General features: G+C 40.0%; 1 protein-coding gene across 1 annotated transcript in view; it reads right to left on the bottom strand.

Moving 5' to 3' along the window:
- Positions 1-1,061: 1,061 nt before the first annotated feature.
- The window catches only part of c1ql4b (complement component 1, q subcomponent-like 4b), an 18,655-nt gene continuing 1,101 nt past the window's right edge, over positions 1,062-18,615 (bottom strand). Inside the window, exons 2-3 of the mRNA XM_005739625.1 lie at positions 17,281-18,425; positions 1,062-3,153 (exon numbers count right to left, since the gene is read on the bottom strand). Of these exons, the coding sequence (XP_005739682.1) occupies positions 2,974-3,153; positions 17,281-17,820 (720 nt within the window). The 5' untranslated portion in view covers positions 17,821-18,425 and the 3' untranslated portion in view covers positions 1,062-2,973. The remainder of the gene's footprint in view (positions 3,154-17,280; positions 18,426-18,615) is intronic.

The following is an 18,615-nucleotide window of genomic DNA, read 5'->3' as shown; positions in this document are numbered from 1 at the left end:
GAAGCTAACGATATCAAGTTTTTTGGAGTTAGGGTTGTATATTTTTAAATATACAATATATATATATATATAGTATATTTTTAAATATACAATAGATAGATAGATAGATAGATAGATAGATAGATAGATAGATAGATAGATAGATAGATAGATAGATAGATAGATAGATAGATAGATAGATTTGCTGTTCTTCTTTTTCATATTTATATACAAAAAGTGCAAGACAGAAAGCCTCTGCATATAATGCAGTCAAGCAGGGACACACACACACACACACATTGTTGTTCAGGATTTTGAGAGAGTTGTGCATCTCAAGGCAACTGTTGCAATATTATGTGAGCAAATAACTGAACCTGAAGAATGTGTTAGACCTCAGTGCTGCAAAAAAAAAAGGAATGTTTTTTTTAACATATAAAAAACACCCTGAAAACTTCAAAGACACTTTATCATAACAGGTCTGCAACAGCTTCTTTGTTTTCCTGTGGAAAGAAGACAGAATAAAAGCAATAAAGAAAGCACTGGTTCTGCCTGACAGTAAAATCATCCTGAACCTTTTTTTTTTTTTAATTGTATTTCATGGTCTCAGCTCGCAAAGAACAGTAAGAGCAATGGATCTTTACTGCTCGGGAACAGAGGTAGCAGCGCCAGAAAACACACACAGTAGGATGCATCGTCGCGCAGAGGTTAAATGAAGCCACACATGGGGGATGTCTGTGTACAATATACGACATTAAGATGGGTTTTTTTTTTTCAATTTCACCACAAGACTAATAAGAGTAAGAATAATCCACATCCAAATATCTGGGTATGGTCATGCTACCTCAATAATACCGTCTCCTTCACACGTTTTAAAATGAAGCCCTCTACTTGCACGGCACTAAACTCTAACAAATGTGTTAAAAAGAGTTTTACGTTCAAGGTATATTATTAAAAAATGTTAAAAAATTTAACGTGAAAATTCGGATCCGTTGAAATATTACAATTTTTGTGGATGCAGAGTTTCAATTACACCGTGTCATGCTTCTGTTATTGATTCCCACCATACAGAATTCATCTTGGTCTTAGTTTTGTGGCCTTTTATTTACAAGGGTCAGTAACATCCAGTTACACACAAAGATTCGTAGTCACTATTTGCAACATAAACGTGTGCATTTCATTAAGTGAGTATGCACTAACATTGTAAAGACAATCCCTCTTATAAGTAATGTGTCTGATTTCGATTTGCATGACGTGGACCATCTTCTTCACTTAGCTTAACAAGGGAAAACCATCTCATGCATAAAAAATAAAAATAAATTGATAGTATAAGGCACAGAGAACCTATGGGTATGGCACATGGCAGTAACATCAAGAGATTTTTCACATGGATACATTCACATTAAAATTAAAAAGAAAAAAGCTTCACATTTTGGGAACTAGACTGGGAAACAGTTTTTCTTGCAATCACACATTTACAACCGCTTCACTCTTGTGATTGGCCTGCTGTGAGGAGGTAGGGAGGCTCTCTCTTTTTTTAAATCCATTGCACAATTTCAGCAGAACATTGGCTCAGGCAGGCCATGAAGTCAAGCTCAGCTGCAGTCCTGACACATCAGCTGATCTCGGTGCCGGTCAGCATCAACTGATAGTGTTGTAAAAGCTGCTTTAGCTTGCTCATCTGCAAGCCGCTTTGCCACCCACCTCTCATCCCATCATGCATCAGTGTCCTATCTGTTGTTACTGATGCCTGCTCTGTTCTGTATGAGGGTCTTCCTGCTGCTCTCCCTGCTTTACGCTTTCCACATATGTGAGTTGAAGGGTGGAGAGACTGATTTCTCGGCAGAGCCATGCCACGAAAAAAACATTTCTGCAGATAGAAAAAACACAATCTATCGAATTTAGTGGCCATGACTGAAGAAGTGGGTAGAACATTATGGAAGCCTTCATGTGAGACTCTCTAAAAAGAAATAATATCAATTCTAAACCTCACTATGACAGCCGGCTTTTAACACAATCCATCAATCTCAACATTTAAGGTGGGCAGATAGCATGTCAAACTAACTACTTCAGCTATTCGACTGCATCCCATGATCTTCATATGGAAAAATCTTTCCCAAATTATCACTATTTAAAGAGGAAAGATTTGTGTGTCACCCAACAGGTGAGGCTGTAGAAGAAGCCTCAGCTCATTAGCAGGATATGATGAGGTGGCGTCAGGATAAATCTCGAAGCTAAATCTCAGTATTGACATATTGGGTTTGTTAAAGGTCTGTTATCAACATCTCAAAAGCCCTCCTCCTCCTCCCTATTGCAGGAGTCAGAGACTGTGCAAGTCATACCATTAGTAACATGATGCTTTTACACCTCAGCACAAAATAAAGGGCAAGCACAGGCGTGTATGCGGCATCAACACAGACATACAACACACCGGTTTATGACCATAAAGTTGGCTCTAATATAAGCTCTGATCAATATATTCATGACTTTTCTTGTTTGACGTCTACGGCCGTATTGAAAATCCATCTCACGGTAAAGGCAGAAGGCCGCACACTTCGGTTGACAATCTACATTCAGATATCATTCCAGTTGATTTCAGAGCGGTGGCCGGGACGATCATCCTCTCTCAGAACGACAAGTAAATTTCACTTAACGCGTGGACACTCGCGTGTGTACAGGCAAACGTGTGCATATGAAAAAGATGTATTTAAATTGTGTTTTAGCCATGCTTACACATACTGTACATGGCACATAATAGTGATCACACAAGTGTATTATATTGAGTAAATGTTATCTGGTAATATGTACAATATTATACTCATTTTTACACAAATTCTCTTCAAGCTCTATCTATTAGCTGTGGTCATATTATTACAATGTTTCATTTACTGAAGGGCAGTTAAATGACAAATTACATTATGGCAGTGTTAGATGAAGAAAGGAGATGAAACTTTTTGCTTGATTACAGAGGGGGAGTATAGGAATGTGAGGACATTGTCAGTCAGGGTAGATGAGGAAGCCGGAGAAAGTGCTGTATTTGTTGGTGTTTCCCCCGTGAACTTTGCCCCCATCCAGCTGCACGCACACTTCATCCCCCACGTCCAGGTGCAGGATAACACTGTTGGAGGCATAGTCGTAGTTCTGATCTGCGTCTTGAGCGATTGCACTGGCCCTCACCTGCGAAAAAGCACAAGTAAGGAATTGATAGGCGGCCAAGATTGAAAAAAGACCATTAAAGAAGGAAATGCCACGTGGAAAGCAGACGTTTGATGTCATGAGTGTGTTTTGCAGACATATTGTTGTCTGCGGTGAGGCTGAATCATGTTTTCGTGGGCGACAATGGTCTGCACGCACTCTCAACAAGGCAGGAAACAGCAACTCTTCTGTCATGCTGACACAACCTGCTTTTTTCAGAGAAATTAAAGATCAGTATTAGCTAAAATGTAACTATGCTGCACATCCATTACCTGAACATTTGTGTAAATAAAAAAATTACTGTTAAAAATATTTTCTGTTTTTCTAACAGCTTTTATGTATATAATCATAAACCTACTTATAGACACCAAATGTGATTTTCAATGGCTATTTTTTAATATTTCATCTTCAGTATCCAGTCTCACCTACAAGTTTCTACAAATCTCTCTTTTTAATTGGAGGTCTCCTCTTATAGCCTTCAAACACTAATTATCGCCTGCAGAGGAGACATGTTCACCACTGCCATCTACATGTTAATTAACTAGTCAGCATGACAGAACTATGGACTTCACACTAGTCAAAAATGTGTTATACAGTCCAGTTATCTAATCCAACATGTTAAGAACGCATTTACTTTTATTTATATTTAAATTCGTTGTTGATAATAACTGAAATTCCTCTATTTTTTTTTACATTTTCCCTTTAACACTTTTATCTTTTTCACCACATTATCTCACCTACAACCAGTTTGTTCACTACTGCTGTTTTATTTCCTGTTTCACTCTGTGATCGTGGTGTAATGTAATCAGTGCTGATGCCTTCCTGTCCACTGGGTAGATAAATGAGATGTGCAGTGATCTTTGGCCTCACACTTCCGTCTCAGACCACCAGCTTTTTTAGTCACCATCAATTTTTTATTTTTTTTCCAGAGGATTGTTGCTGTCACACCTGATCCACCTGTTGCTGAGGACAGTTTGATGGGAGATTAGCAGAAAGGTGTCAAGGAACACATCAGTTCATTTTTTCACACAAACACAGAAAACACAATGAAGGTTCACACATTCTGATCACTGCTATATGTGTTTGCTATTGCTCATCCATGTCAGCGTCATTAACTGAAAACTGCTTTCAGTTTTATTTACCTTTTTTTTGTCTTTGCTTGTCATGCATTGACAGTTTGTGTCAGAGGACAGTGCTGCTCTCATCACAAGAAAGGGGTCGTAGACAAACTGTGAATACCACATTGGCTTATTGTGACCTTTCAAGTGGACGTGGTGAACTTGTCTATTTACACATCCAGTAGCTATCTCCACTACCCACTAAAACTATTATTTGCTAAAAGCTCAACTCATCAATCCCTAATGCTGCTTGGTACTGCTAAAAAAACAAGCAAACAAAATAAATAACCCAGAGTCATCAGTGATGACAGTGTTGAGAGTTTACCAAAATATGTATTGCACGAGGCTTAAAGGTGCATGACAGGAGCTGTAACTTTAAATTTTTGTCCCATCTCTCTCACCCGTTATCTTTACCTTCGCCCTAATGCAATAGATAGCTTCTTGTCTCTGAGCCCGGTTCTGCTGAAGGTTTCTTCCTGTTGGGAGTTTTTCCTTCCCACTGTCACCAAGTGCTTGCTCATAGGGGGTGGCTTCATTGTTTGGGTTTTCACTCTATTATTTTAGGGTGTTTACCTTACTTGATTTGGCACTATAAAAATAAAATATATTGAATTGAATGCACTGAAAGTAATTATCACTCGGCTTTAAGACACTAACTCAAGGAAACGCGATAAAACCATAGTTTCAAGACAAGCGAGATGATGAAAATGTTCGATGTTTTGATGAAAACATTCAAAAGAAGAATGTCATCCCTGTTTGGCGTCAGATATGAATAAAAGGCATAGCCAAGGACATTTGAACGTCAGCACACTGCAGCCTCAGAATCACTAAACAATCTTATCAACACTCCTGTAAGACAAAACTCTGCCACCCACTAACTGCTGGTATACAGAGCTAACACATTATCCGGTGTGAAGGCTGCAAACCATGGAGCCTTGCACAATTTAAAAAAGTAAATCTGCTCAGATGAGGCATTATTTACTCTTCTATCAACATCTGGACAGCTTTGTGATTGGAGAAGGAAATGCAATCCACATGATGCTCTGTCTGTAATGATATGACCAGTCATTTAGGAAGAAGTCATTACATCTAACTATACATATTTACATGCATACTAATATGCAACCACTTAGCACCGCCCTTATATTACACGATGGCAATGATCCCATACATGTTGCAGAAGGGAGCACAATTACCAGACTTAATGTTGTGTACCTAATTCTCGAAGACCAATCCAGTATCCCAGGATTTAGTTGAGCAGCTTTTCTGGTGACAAAGGAGCGTCTTTATTTATGATGTTGTTAAATGTGCCTGTTATTTCATCCGCTCTCGGTAAAATCTGAGTTGTTTTCGCACTCGGTAAGCAAATCTCCTTATAATAAATTGCACTATCACTGGCTGGGTAACAAACTATTCAAGCAGGCAATCCATTTAATAGTGGAAAATAAAGTGCACATGTGCATACATATTAATGAATGCAAATAGGACGCCCTAACTCTATCCTTGTCTCCTCCTGTGAGTCTGACTAAGGATATGGTCCATCATCTCCGCCAGTCATCAAACTTCACTGATCTCTTGTGATCACAAAGACAAATCAAATCAGACTAAACTTCCCCCTTTCTCCTCCTCCATCCAACATTTTTATTTTGCCCCTTTCATCAATTTTATCAAATACATTTCTCTCTGTGGGGTTTTCTTTCACATAAAGAAGGTGAACATTTTTACTCCCCTCCTTAGGACAGAAATGAATCAATATCTTTCCTTTGTTTTAATTCAACTCACATCACTCCATTAATTGTTGTCTCTCCCTCCACACCTCACGCCCCTTCCATCATCCCTCTCTCATTTGCCACCCCATTCCTTTCTCTTCATTCTGGACCCATCTATCCATCTTTTTGTGTCCGCATACTGGAATAAGATGCAGGTCACGCACACGCTTTCTCTCCCCTGCCATGGCAGTGTTGGCGGGGGCAGCGTCTAAGTGTGTCCCTGTCCAGTCTAAATCGGATTGATTAACGACGTGCTGCTGTGGCAGGTCTCCTGAGAACCCCTACCCAGCATCCCCAACCCCACTTATATCCTTCCCCCACAACCTCTTACAACATCCCCTACCCCTCTTTACCTCGGGGCAGGCTGTACATAGCTGCTGGCTAGTAATTGGTAGGCAGACAGCTATGGCAGCTCCTCGCCTAATAGGTCCAACTCCTCAATAACTCCATACAATCACAATAAGTGGGAGCACAAGATAGGCTAGAGTGGTCAAACGGGCCCACCAAATACTAGCATGAGGTCAGGATACAATATGGCACATTCACAAGCCACCCTGCCCTCTTTGTGCATCTTGATAACCTCACATCTCCTCCTTTTTTGTTTTGCAAATCTCAGGTGAACAGCTAAGGAAAGAACAAGAACAATGGAAGACATTTTGTTACTTTACAGTGCTAGGCTGCTTTGCTCTGAAGGGACTGAATGTCTCCCCTGAGGAGAACAAGTAGGTTTAGGAGAAATATTACAGTAGAGGGATTGTTACATCTTGTACATCCAACATCTGTCTACATGGTTGAACAGCAAGATTCCCCTGACAGTATACTGTCAGCTGAGGTAGAGGCTGGCCGGCTGCTGTGAGGATTGCTGTATAGTACACCAGTGAGCAGAAAACATTATGACCACTCAAAAATGGAGGGAATAAGGATTGTCTCATAAAAACTGTGCATGTGAAGGTCAGTTTTCTTCAGTTTTTCACCACTGGATCAATGAGTAAAGACTGAAGCACCTTTACCTTGTTATGGCCGGAGGGCTGATCGGAGAAAATGTAAATGTACCTACATGTTTAATGGAGGAGCAGGGGATGTGCTGGAAAAGGCGCGGCCTGCTCCTGAAGTCTAGACCCTGTAGGAGCGTCTAGCCCTCTGAACTGTTTTTAGGGTAGTGACAGACCAATAGCACATCAAACAGGAGTGGGGAAACTGTTTTGCTGCGTAAAATTACAGCTAAAGTGAGTTTACCTCTGCATGTACATTGACAATATTATCGTAAGCAAACCTAAACCATCCTTGAAATAAAATAATGTTTACCTGAATCAGCATTTAAGGGTCACAACAAAAGTTGCAGCAGTGATATTCACACCACCTCATTGAATGGCCTTTTAAATGAACACCAGCTAATTATATTTGCCAACCAAAAGGACACACTGTTATTTATGGCTTTTTATGGTTGACTTCTTTATGAGGCACGTAGGTTTACTTAGCCTCTACTCAGACAGTGGAGATGCTGACATTTAATGTGCTACGTTTATGATTAATTCATGGCTCCCTTTCCCCTCCTATATACAGTAAACTAGTGGACAAGTCGCATCTTTGTACATTTTATCTACATATTTACAAGAGTGTGACCTTTTAAATATTATCAATATTAATACGATTGACAGTAGAAGTAATTCATGGATGAACATAAGCTGCTTCACGAATTATATGTTACATTCATAACAACAAACGAACAAATATATCTGCGTGTAAGTTGAACTCTGACATCACACGATGAAATGTGTGACCTATTTTACTCTGTGACTTGTAAAACCTGAATTGCAAAAAAATTATTTTTTTTAAAAACTGGAGTTTATTGAATGTTTATTCTTCCACATTAAAAAAAAATAATTTCTCACTCTCCATATATAAGTTTTAATTTTTAATTTTAGAATTTCTACTTAATTTAAAAAATTTTTTTATTTAAAACATTTATTTTTGTGTCAGGAACAAAATCTTTCAGGCACTAAAGTTGCATCTGTCCCCAACAGGGAAACAAAAGATAAAGTTTTGTAATGCCTGTAAAACACCAACTTATTAGACTTATTGGAGACATGAATGGGGTTCAGTAAAATACCCCAAAGACACTTTTAGAAGAAAAATGGTGAGGAAATGTCAACAAATACAACAGCTCACCAATTAAAGAAAAGCATTTCTTAATGGTTTTTTCTTATGTTGCATCATTAAAACATTCAGACAATTCAGAGAAATCTCTGCATGCAAAGAACAAGGTTAAGTGGCACTGCATTAGAAATGCAGGATTATGTAGTGAAAAACTGGGTCTGTGCCATATCATGACATCCACAATAATTTACACACTTTAAAAGAAGTGTGATTTCTCCATATTAATGATATAGCAATGCAATGCATTTATGTTCCCTAGAAAAATCAATGAACATAAACCCAAACATGTCTGACAGCAAGAGTCGCGTGTTAGCATCCAGTGATGAATAAATACCTAAAAACAGAGTTAGTAGGAGCTGATCATGTTTTATCCAAAAGTAAACAAATGACTTCATCAAGGATTGTTGGAGTACTTGCTAGTTGTGCTCTATATTACAGGAAAAGCAGGCTGGAAAGTAGCAATGTGGTTACGTGGTTGTAAAGAAGAGCTATGAGCAAATGCTCAACATCAGATACAACATCCCAGGGGGAAATAAATTGCTCAATTTCAATTTATGTGACGATATCGTGCATTTCTTGAAAAGTTTCAGTCTTAAATTACTTTAGTTGGTGTTTTTCACTTCTGTTCTACATTTACTTAAAATTTTCAGGAAAAACTTTACCTGGGCTACCTTTGTGTGTCACTGCTATTTCACTAATGCTGTGTCATCACCGACTGTAAATCATTGGAAAAGAAAAGTATAGGAATAAATCAAATTGATGTGAATTTAAAAACTGAACATTCAAAATGTGAAATTCTAAACAGGAGAAGGATCATCCAGCTCGTTATAGATTAAAAGCCAGCATCAGTGATGGTATTGGGGTGCATTAATCCACACGGAACAGGTAATTTGTGCATCTTTCAAACAACTTATGTTGCAGATGATGTTTTTCCTGGCTTTTTTAATCATGCAATGCCAAACCACATGCATGTATTCCCAATATAACAACTAAGTATGAAGAAAACACTTCATCTAACCCACTGGTCTCCATACAGTCCATAGCCACATGCTTATATTGCCCTGTCCAAGCTTTGTAGATATGTGCTGCATTAATTGAATTGTTATTTTCCCTCCTCATTATCTGAATATTGAATTTTTATTCCACCACTAAAAGGGCTTTATTTTTCCCCCATCGGGCCATACTAAGATCGTATTGTGTTGTGACACTGAAACCGGCACAGATGAGTCTGCAGGTTCAGCTGTCAGTAACAATCACAGTGAAACCTTGTTTTCCTAAAGTGGGCAGGAGGCACTGGGGCTTTGGGAGTGAAAACAAGAAGCAAAGGCAGATCAGGATTATTGTCAACAGCGGCGGAGATTGATAGCGACAAGGGAGTGAATTTCTGTCTGTTGGCCCAACGCTGTTCTGACGTGATCTGCTGCTGTTGGGAAGAAGGAAGACCCAAGGGACAATAGAGAAGATTACACTGCCTACACTTTTCATTGGGGCCACATTAAATGTGGAAAGAGAGCCAGAGAGCGGTGGTAGGAGGAGAGAGAGTGAGGAAACTGACAGCATGGAAATAATTCACCGACAGTCCTAAATGCTCAATAAAATCTACATTTTCAGCTGTGTGCCACTCATTCATGTGACATTTTTTTAAGGGCAGACACATGTATTTCACATTTATTTAGCCATAACGCATTCACCATTTTTATAGAGGCGTTGATAAAATGTCTGAGAAAATTGATGCAAGGAGGGCATGGGGCAAAGAGAAGAGAAGTATGCGTAATGAAAAGGTGGGTGTGAGAGCAGAAATTTGGATTAGGTCGCACAGACGAGTAAGCAGCTGCGTGCGCTTTAGTAGTCCGAGCACAGGATGCGAGTAAAGGAAGCCAAAGTTGAGGGAGGCCTTGAGTGATGGAGAGGGAGGATGTTGGATAACAAACTGATCAAGCATGCCTGTTTTAGAGGAGAAGGGGGGCTATAAATGAGGTTTGGGAGGTGCGCTGTCCATGTAGTGTGTTATTTTTTTCTCGGTTTTGTTTTGTTTCGCAGTGGTGCCTTGATCCTTTGGTAATAAAACTGACAGGATTCATTCACTGTGATGTACAGACCTCTCAGAGCGGAGCGAGCGATTGAGACGGGGTCTCTTAAACTTACCTGAGGGACCTCTAAAGGTGAACAGGGAGAGAGAAGAAGGGCAATTGAATTGGCCTTTTTTTTCATAAAAGCGTCTGTTTTCTCTCAACCTCCACCCATGTGTACCAGCCTGAGGTTTCTTGTTTCTATTATGCAGGTCGACGCGTAACCCCTCTCCTGCACTGCAGACTCAGACACTAATTGGCATACAAAATGCTAATATTTCGCCATGACACTCAGGACCCAAGGTGTCAAGATGTTGATTAGAAAGTCTCTAATTGGCTCTAGACTGAAACCTTTGACAGTAGAGGGGATAGCTTAATTGGATATAAATGTGTTCTCTTGATGGTCTACCTGAAGCACATCAGCTCCCTCAGCTCTGGCATTATTTAATGCCAGAGCTGAGGGAGCTGATGTTTTTTCTGTTTTTAAAACCAGTGTTTACTATCTTGCATTAACTGGAAAAAAAAACTCTCTTATACTCAGAAATAGAAAACAACTAAACACTAATTCACCATGCAAACCCTGGATCACAGATTAGCCCATTCTGATAATTCTGCTTTAACCTCTAAAAATGATAATAACCCAGCGACATTTCAGAATTGTCCCTGTTAGTTATGAAAGCAGAAACACTGTAGCACACTGCTGCTTATGAAAGAGACAAAATACAGTTTCCTTGATGAGGAGGAATAATGATATAATGGGAGGCAAAAGGAAAGCACAACAAAGGCGCGGCCAAACACAGTAACAACCAGCCAAGTCCTTTTAGTCTTTGGAATATAATGGCCTCGGCCATTACAACAAGAAACATATAGTTAAATAATGGCCGTGCACACCGACAAGTGCATAAATACATAGAAGACGAGACAAGAAGAAGAGAAAAAAAGCAAGAAAAGCTGCAGGGTATATAGGACAAATTCTTTAAGTTTGCTCTACAAGAAATCTGTCTGAAAAGATGGACTTTCATCCTTTATCGAAAAATGTTCCCCATTAAAATGTCGGGCCGTTGTGACACTAATGCAATTCAAAACACAGGAGAAAATGTTTATTAATGATTCTATCAAGACATGCACAACTGTTGGAGGAGGAAGAAAACAGCATGCCAGTGTGCCAAAATAAAATAAAATTAAAAGTGCTTAATGAAGTCCTACATGAGCCTCATATTGACACCTTGTCTGGCTCACTGTAATTAGCAGCTTCCTCTTCTCACAGCAGCCGCATCACACCTACCTACTGGAGGCGAATTCATCTTTCTCCTAATTGAGTCCAAGCTTGTCATAATCATGACTTTTAACTGTGTTATTTAATTAACAAGTTAGCTCACAGACCTCATTATAGACACACTTTAGCTGGGCGTTTCAAGAACATTTAAAAAAATAATAATTAAAAAAAGTATTGGGGGCATGCGATGTTTATGAGATTCAAACTGAAAAGCATTTGCAACAATATCTTTGGTGCTTTACGCTTAAGGAAAAACCTCGCTTTTATTGTTTGTTGTTTTTTAAATCAAGACCTTTCTTTAAAAGCTTGAAACTGAAATGAAACATTAATCTTTTAATCCAAAGGTTAGGGACAACTTTTAATCAGTTTCTCAGCCTCACACTTCAGCTTTATAAGGGCCCAGTTTGTCCACCAGCCTCATAGATGCAACCAGTGGCGCTACCAAAGCGAGGTTGTCTGAGAAAGTGAAACGCAACAACTACACAGATGCAATCAGAACCACAGACTGACCAACTGACCAACCCTAATTCCACCATATTGGACCAGCTATAAATATTCATACTTCCACTCCATGCTCATCACTGAAAGGGCAAAGAACATATTGGTGGTGAATTATATATCCATTGAAAAGGTCATCTACCTCAACACCAATCTCTTGATGAGTTATGGGACGCAGCGAGGGAAGAAGATTCTTTGCACTGAGTGCTTAATCTCTGCAAACGTGGCGTAAGCTTATCAGCTACATAATTCATTAGCCATTGTTTGAGATGAAGAACCGGCCACACGTCTGATATTTTTTTGTCATATACTGTCTGGCTGACTGCATTGCTTTGTCTTCAGCTCATGTCTTAATTTAGAGAACCTCTGTCCATTCTCCTGCGAATATCCATCCATCTCTGTCTCTCTGCCAGCCCGCTCGTCTGTTCTGTCTCGCTCTGCAGTGATCTCTCCCCAGGATGTGTCTTGTTCTCTGCTCCCTTTGACAAGAAGTGGATCAACACTGTGCCCGTCAGTCTGACGATTGTCGTAGGCCCAGTGCGCGCACACATACACACACGCACGCACACAAGTCACCTCATGCTGTGAAATATGTTAAAGGCAGACTTTAAAGGAAATGCTTTTTTCCCCCTTCAGTACAGCAAGGATGCAGCTGGACCCAGCTGCCAGTGAGATCAAATTTTATCTGTTTTTTAAAAAGTGTTCAATTAGCACAGAGTAAAAACAAAAATCTGCAAAACATCTGAATAAAATGTATAAACGTCTACTTTAGCCAAATGTATTGTGCTCTGTAAACAATGACTAGAGACAAATTGCAAGTGCAGAGTGTCTATAGGACGCCTGATCCTAATGATGTTATAGCTTCATTATAGCTGAAGTTAGGGGGTTATAGCTGAAGCACACTTTAATAAAAATGGATAAGTATATTCATCAGTGATACATGGCCTTACCCACAAATGGGTTTTGATGGGCTTTAAAAATAGAGCCGAGCAAAGTAAAAACACTTCAGTCACTTTTTTGACTCATTACTCAGTAATAATGCTGGTTTAAAGAAAGTAGCCTCTGGAAAGTAAAGCTTAAATAAAAAGTCTTAACCTTATGTTCTTTTTAACTGACGAGGGGGGGGGGGACAGATTTTCAGGCTAAAAAACATGTCAGGCTGTATAGAAGTCAATACACTACTGTTTATTTGAATTATAACCTCAGTAAACACGTTCTTAATGAGTTTATGATCAATGATCATCTCATCTCTAGTTTCAGGTCTTTTTAACTATAGCATGAAAATACTGGTCCCATTTAGAGAACAACAGGTGACAAACCAGTGTATGATTTATGAATTGGACTCCTTGTAGTGTAGTACAAGTCGCTACCGTGTGGATGTGCAATGTCTGTTAGTTTCTAGCTACCCCTCGCGCCTCACTTTTTACTTCAAATACCTCCATCTTTTACTTACAGTCTGATTAGGTAATGAGTCAGTTCAGTGGATTGAATGGATTCAAAGGTCTGGATCCAGTTCAAGTTTAACTAAAGATTTGGTTAATAAGCACATGAGCTGCTAGTAACTGATTATTAAACCATTCTTGTTCAGTAACAGGAATTAAGTTCAACATTACACAAAGCATCTGCAGCAACCTCGAACTTTGTCTCCACCCCTCGTCCCCTCCCTCTGATGTACTTATTTCTACTCCTTCCATCGTGGTCACTCCCATTGAAAATCTTAGGATCCTCAGCTCTGCCACCTCCAGATGGCCTCCTGTCAGTTGCACAATCTCAAAACCATACATCAAAGCACATCTCATTACCATTTTCTAAACCTCCCCTTTCACTCTTGCTGCCATCCTTCAGTCACAAATCAGCCCTGACACTCATCTCCGAGCATCTCCACCCTGGCTGCACTCTCTTCCTCACCTCTCCTATGCACTGTACACTGCTTTGGATGGTTGACCATAGGTACTCATCTTCCCCTTACTATCTCTACTCCATGGTTCACCTTTCCACCTGTCTTCTGCTCATTCGCACACGTATTCTTTCTTCTATCTATCTGGAGACATACTAACATGGTCCACAGTAGCAGTAAACACCCTTTGTTGGTCATGCTTCCATTCAGTGTATGAAAGAGCGTCTGTATTTTATCTAATAGTGTCCTTGTTTATTTTGTTGCCATATTTTGTTTATTTTACCCTGAATTGGCTTTAAATGCTGTTCTTTTAGTTTTCATTGGTTTTTAAAAGCACTTAGCCAACAGAAAACTGTTGAAAATCACCCATTTGGCTGAAACTGGCCTGACCTTGAAATGTGCTCTTAAGATTTGTAGTTTTGGGTAGAGTAATTTGTGATATGAAAATCTGTGTTTCAGGAAAGAGCGTACAGGAAAGAGATTGGTATCTATCTTTTCATCTAAAACAAACAAGGACATTTCTTCTTTTTGTGAATATTTTAATTGATCATTTATTTCTCATATAATAATACTGATGTCTTATAAGAAACATAATTAAATCTTCCTTGAAGAACAACAAATTCACAATAGTTGTAGTGTAGTAGTTGTAGTGTCTTGGCTATCTCTCAAGAGAGAATTTCTGTATTAAAGTTTTCTCATTGACCTAGCAGCTTCACCAAGGTTCATGAGCACCTGTCTATTAGCAGAAGAATAGAAAAAAAAGGAAGGCGGGTGCAATGAAAAGGGCAAGATCAGCACTGAATTGGGTTTAATAATTTAGTTGTTGGAAAAGATAATTAATGGGGAAGGAGTCAATAGCTAGTGTGGACAGGAAAAGTGCAAGGTGCACATGTGTATGTGTGTGTATGTGCGCGAGCACATGACTAAAGGAGGGGCACAGGTGAAGGGGAGAAGATCTCATCTAAAAGCTATGAAAGATTTAATAGCAGGAAAAGACAGGAATGACAATGTCTGTGAAGGCACGCTGCAACAAACCAGGTCCCCCCCAATTATATCTGGCATTAAGCTGTCTGTCCTTTTTACTCTGCACCTTAGGTACATGCTGTCAAATCAATAACTGGGAAAAGCTTTCTTTATGGACTCGATCAGTCACATAATGTATATTCAATATACTACATGTCTGGAAGCAGCATGAAACAGACTAAACAGGTCTGAATTTGAAAGTAATGGTTAGCTCAAATGTACGTTTACACAGCATCAGCAAGTAAGATAAGATAAGATAAGACATTCATTTTAACTTACTGTTTTTATTATATGGGCAGACTCTGTTGTTTTGGTGGAAAGTATGATAACTGGTTAGCAATATCAGTCGTTATGCAAGCCAATGAACCAAATATTGTTTTCCAACATTTCAACTTTAAATATTAGGTGTTTTTTTTTACTGCAAACAATCATTTGGAAGATATACTATGCTGTTTCCAGGGCTGGGATAAGTTTTTTTTTTTCAAAGTGCATCAATCTTTCACAGGCTGTGATGATCAATTTGTCCCAATAAAATATAAAATGTAGGCATAATAATAAATAATCAAACTCGCTGTGGCACTAATTTATGACTATTATCTGTCCTCAGATCTGCAACACACACTGCAATAGAAAATCAGGGGATGCCACATATTTCATTCAAAATCAGTAAGAAAAAGAGAATGTTAGGCTACAACAAGCACATTTCCAGTAAAAAAAACTTTTTTGTGCACCAATTTTTTATTTCTTGAACTACTTTGCACTACGTCTCAGAGTTTTGTGACACAACCCACTAACCAAAAAAGAAGCTGACATTGGGGAACATGGGCAACTTGTAAATATAGCTTTAGTCCACCACTGCAGTAACCCTGGGTTTGTTTCCTTGTAGCATCCTCCGTGATGTTGCTGCTGCTAAATTTCGGCCAATAGTGGAAAAGCTAGCAAGGTCAGATGTGTTTTCTTGCTGCTGGACAAGTGACTCCCAGTGGTTGACCTGGGGGTAGCTTCAGGTCATAAAAAAGCAACAGCAATCTGCCACAAGCACTTACAGTAGACTGGGCAAGGGCTGCTGACGAGGCCTACAGGGATGTCGGTGCTTCAGTATTGATGAAAACTAGAAATCATTTTGTCCTAATAGTTAAGACACATACAGTAAGACACATAATTCGTATGTGCAATGTTTGATTGAAGTAAGAACAAGATTTAACCCTTATGTTAAATCTGCATCTGTCTGTTTCCACAGTGGCGATTCTCAAATTAAAAACTAGCCCGTGTTCTTCTGGTAAATCCTTCTTAGCCTGCTGATTTTGATGTAGATTTAATAAAGCGTACCAATGAACAGCAGCCCAGCACAGTGATGCTCTGCTCAGTAGCATATTGTTGTCAGTTCATGTACCGTGTAATCTGTGTGGACAAACTGTGTTACCATTAAACCTTTGCAACAATGCAAAGCATGCTTCCCCCCCCTCTTCTTCTTCTTCTTCTCCAGTAATCCCCAGGACATCACTCTTCTGTTCTGTAGCACACATGTCAGAATCAGAGCGCCTCAACAGAGCGAGGGCTTAGTACTTCAAGCTTGTCACTGCTCTCCAGATGGAAGCATTCAAGGCTTTTTCCAGGCATTTTGTACTTGTTTATTTATTAGTGTTAAAGTCAGAGTTTCTCAGAGGACAGTAGCCAGCTGTTGCATTTTGGCTTTGCTCCACCGAGACGCAGAGGATTGTTATCCTCTTGATCGCTTGGCTGTCATTCTCTCTCCCTCTTTTTCTCTCTTTTTCCACATGCAAGTTGTGCAAATAACTACAATTTCTTCTAAACCATTTCTTACTCCCACCTCCTTTCCTCTTCTTTTTTGCGTCCTTGAAGTCTCTTACATTTTTAGTGTATTTCAGCTTAATTATCTCTCTCTATATTTGATTTGTCTAAAACTTCACTATGATTTTCTCAGCGGAGTATTGTTTGGAATTCACTTTTGGGGGATTTCTTTTTAACCATGTTCAAAATCTGAGTGGCAGTCACCACCTGCATAGCACAATGAAGTCCACTTCAATAGTAAATAACACAGCATCTTCCTGCATTTAAACTATATGACAAAATGTTTCTTAAATTAGTGAATTGCATCTATTACCTGAAGTTCTGATCTAAGCATGTTATTTAGTTATATACTTTTATATTTACTGCTCTTGTATTTGAACTCACTGATGCAAAAGATTCTTACTAATGTTTGTGTGTTGGTTTGATTGCAAGGGGAGGTCAGTCCAGTTCAGAAACACTGCAGCACAAACCCACCTAAACTCGCACTCACCTGTCCATTCTTCTTCAGGTCTGCCCACATGCTCGTCCCATCACCTCCTCTCATCAGGACATGGTAGGTGAAGTAGTAGATACCTGGCAGAGGGCAGGTGAACTTGCCGGTACTCGGCTCATAGTAGTTCCCTACATTGGTCACCACATCGTCAAATTTGAGTATTTCACGCCCTTCGTGTTGCTTCCGGAGGCCGGCGTAGAAGGCAATTTTGGGGCTGTAGAAGGAAGGGCCGTAACCACCAGGTCCAGGCCCTGGTGGGCCAGGTGGGCCGGGCTTACCGGGCTCTCCAGGGGGGCCTTTAGGACCTGGAGGACCAGGAAGTCCAGGGCTTCCTCTGAACCCCTGTTTGCCCCTGCGGTTTGAGAAGTCCGGGGGCTGAGGGGAGACAGCTGTCAGCTCTCCCTGTGGGGGGGTGAAAGTGTCACACACCATCTTGCAGCTACCCAACATCTCATAGTGCGTGCCTCCTCCTCCGGACCCTCCCCCCTTGGTGGTGTGGACCAATAGGGGAATGGCTACCAGCAGGACCAGAACCATGGCCACGCCGACTCCAGCCCCAATGACACGTTTCTTTCGGCTGAGCCGTGAGGCTGCCAGTGTGAGGAAGTCCTCCTCCCCTTTAGCTGGAATGGTTGTGCCGGCCAGGCTGAACTCTGGGTAGAAAGCAACCACTGAATTGAGAAGGTGGAGCAGGGAAATATGTGATTGTGCGGGACGCACAAAAAAAAGTGGGGTGCTATTCAAGGACTGGGAAAGACTGACGCATCACACAAGAGGAGAAAAAAATCAAAAGTCAGGGGGAGACTGGAATCTAGGGTTTTCCATTACTTGGCTTTCAGTACACGTGTATCCTTTTTATTTTTCACTTTCCCCTAGATCATTATGTCTTCAGGATTTTATCATCTTTAAAGGTATACATCATATAACACAACTATTCTAAATTACTTGGTTCAAAATGAGTGAAACCGCTGAGATGCTGGATTTTAGGCAAGCTGCTTTTTATACGAATCCACTTCTGTGGTTGTAGAAGCTCCAGTGAAAATCCTTCAGTTGCTCAGGCAGAGAGCTGTCAGGTGGGGTCTACAGTATTCCCACTGGAGTTCATCTCACCCACCACATAGAGGGAAGGGCGCTTTACTTGTCTGTCCAGGAATGAAAAGAGAAGAACAAGGAAACTGCTAAATTTCTGGTCTTTTTTTCTATCTCCCTTACTGCCTGTGCTCCATTATATTTATCGTAAAAACCCATTCCTCCACTCAAACAACAGATTTGTTGCAGCTCATAAGAAGGGCTAATAATCTAAGTTTTTTAGAGGTAAAGGTAAAGCAAAAA

The sequence above is a fragment of the Pundamilia nyererei genome, unplaced genomic scaffold, assembly GCF_000239375.1.
Source record: "Pundamilia nyererei isolate P.nyererei 1_Seehausen unplaced genomic scaffold, PunNye1.0 scaffold00092, whole genome shotgun sequence".
In the NCBI taxonomy this organism is placed as follows: domain Eukaryota; kingdom Metazoa; phylum Chordata; class Actinopteri; order Cichliformes; family Cichlidae; genus Pundamilia; species Pundamilia nyererei.
The sequence above is the reverse complement of the archived record's forward strand: the minus strand, read 5'-3'. Positions and strand labels throughout refer to the sequence as shown.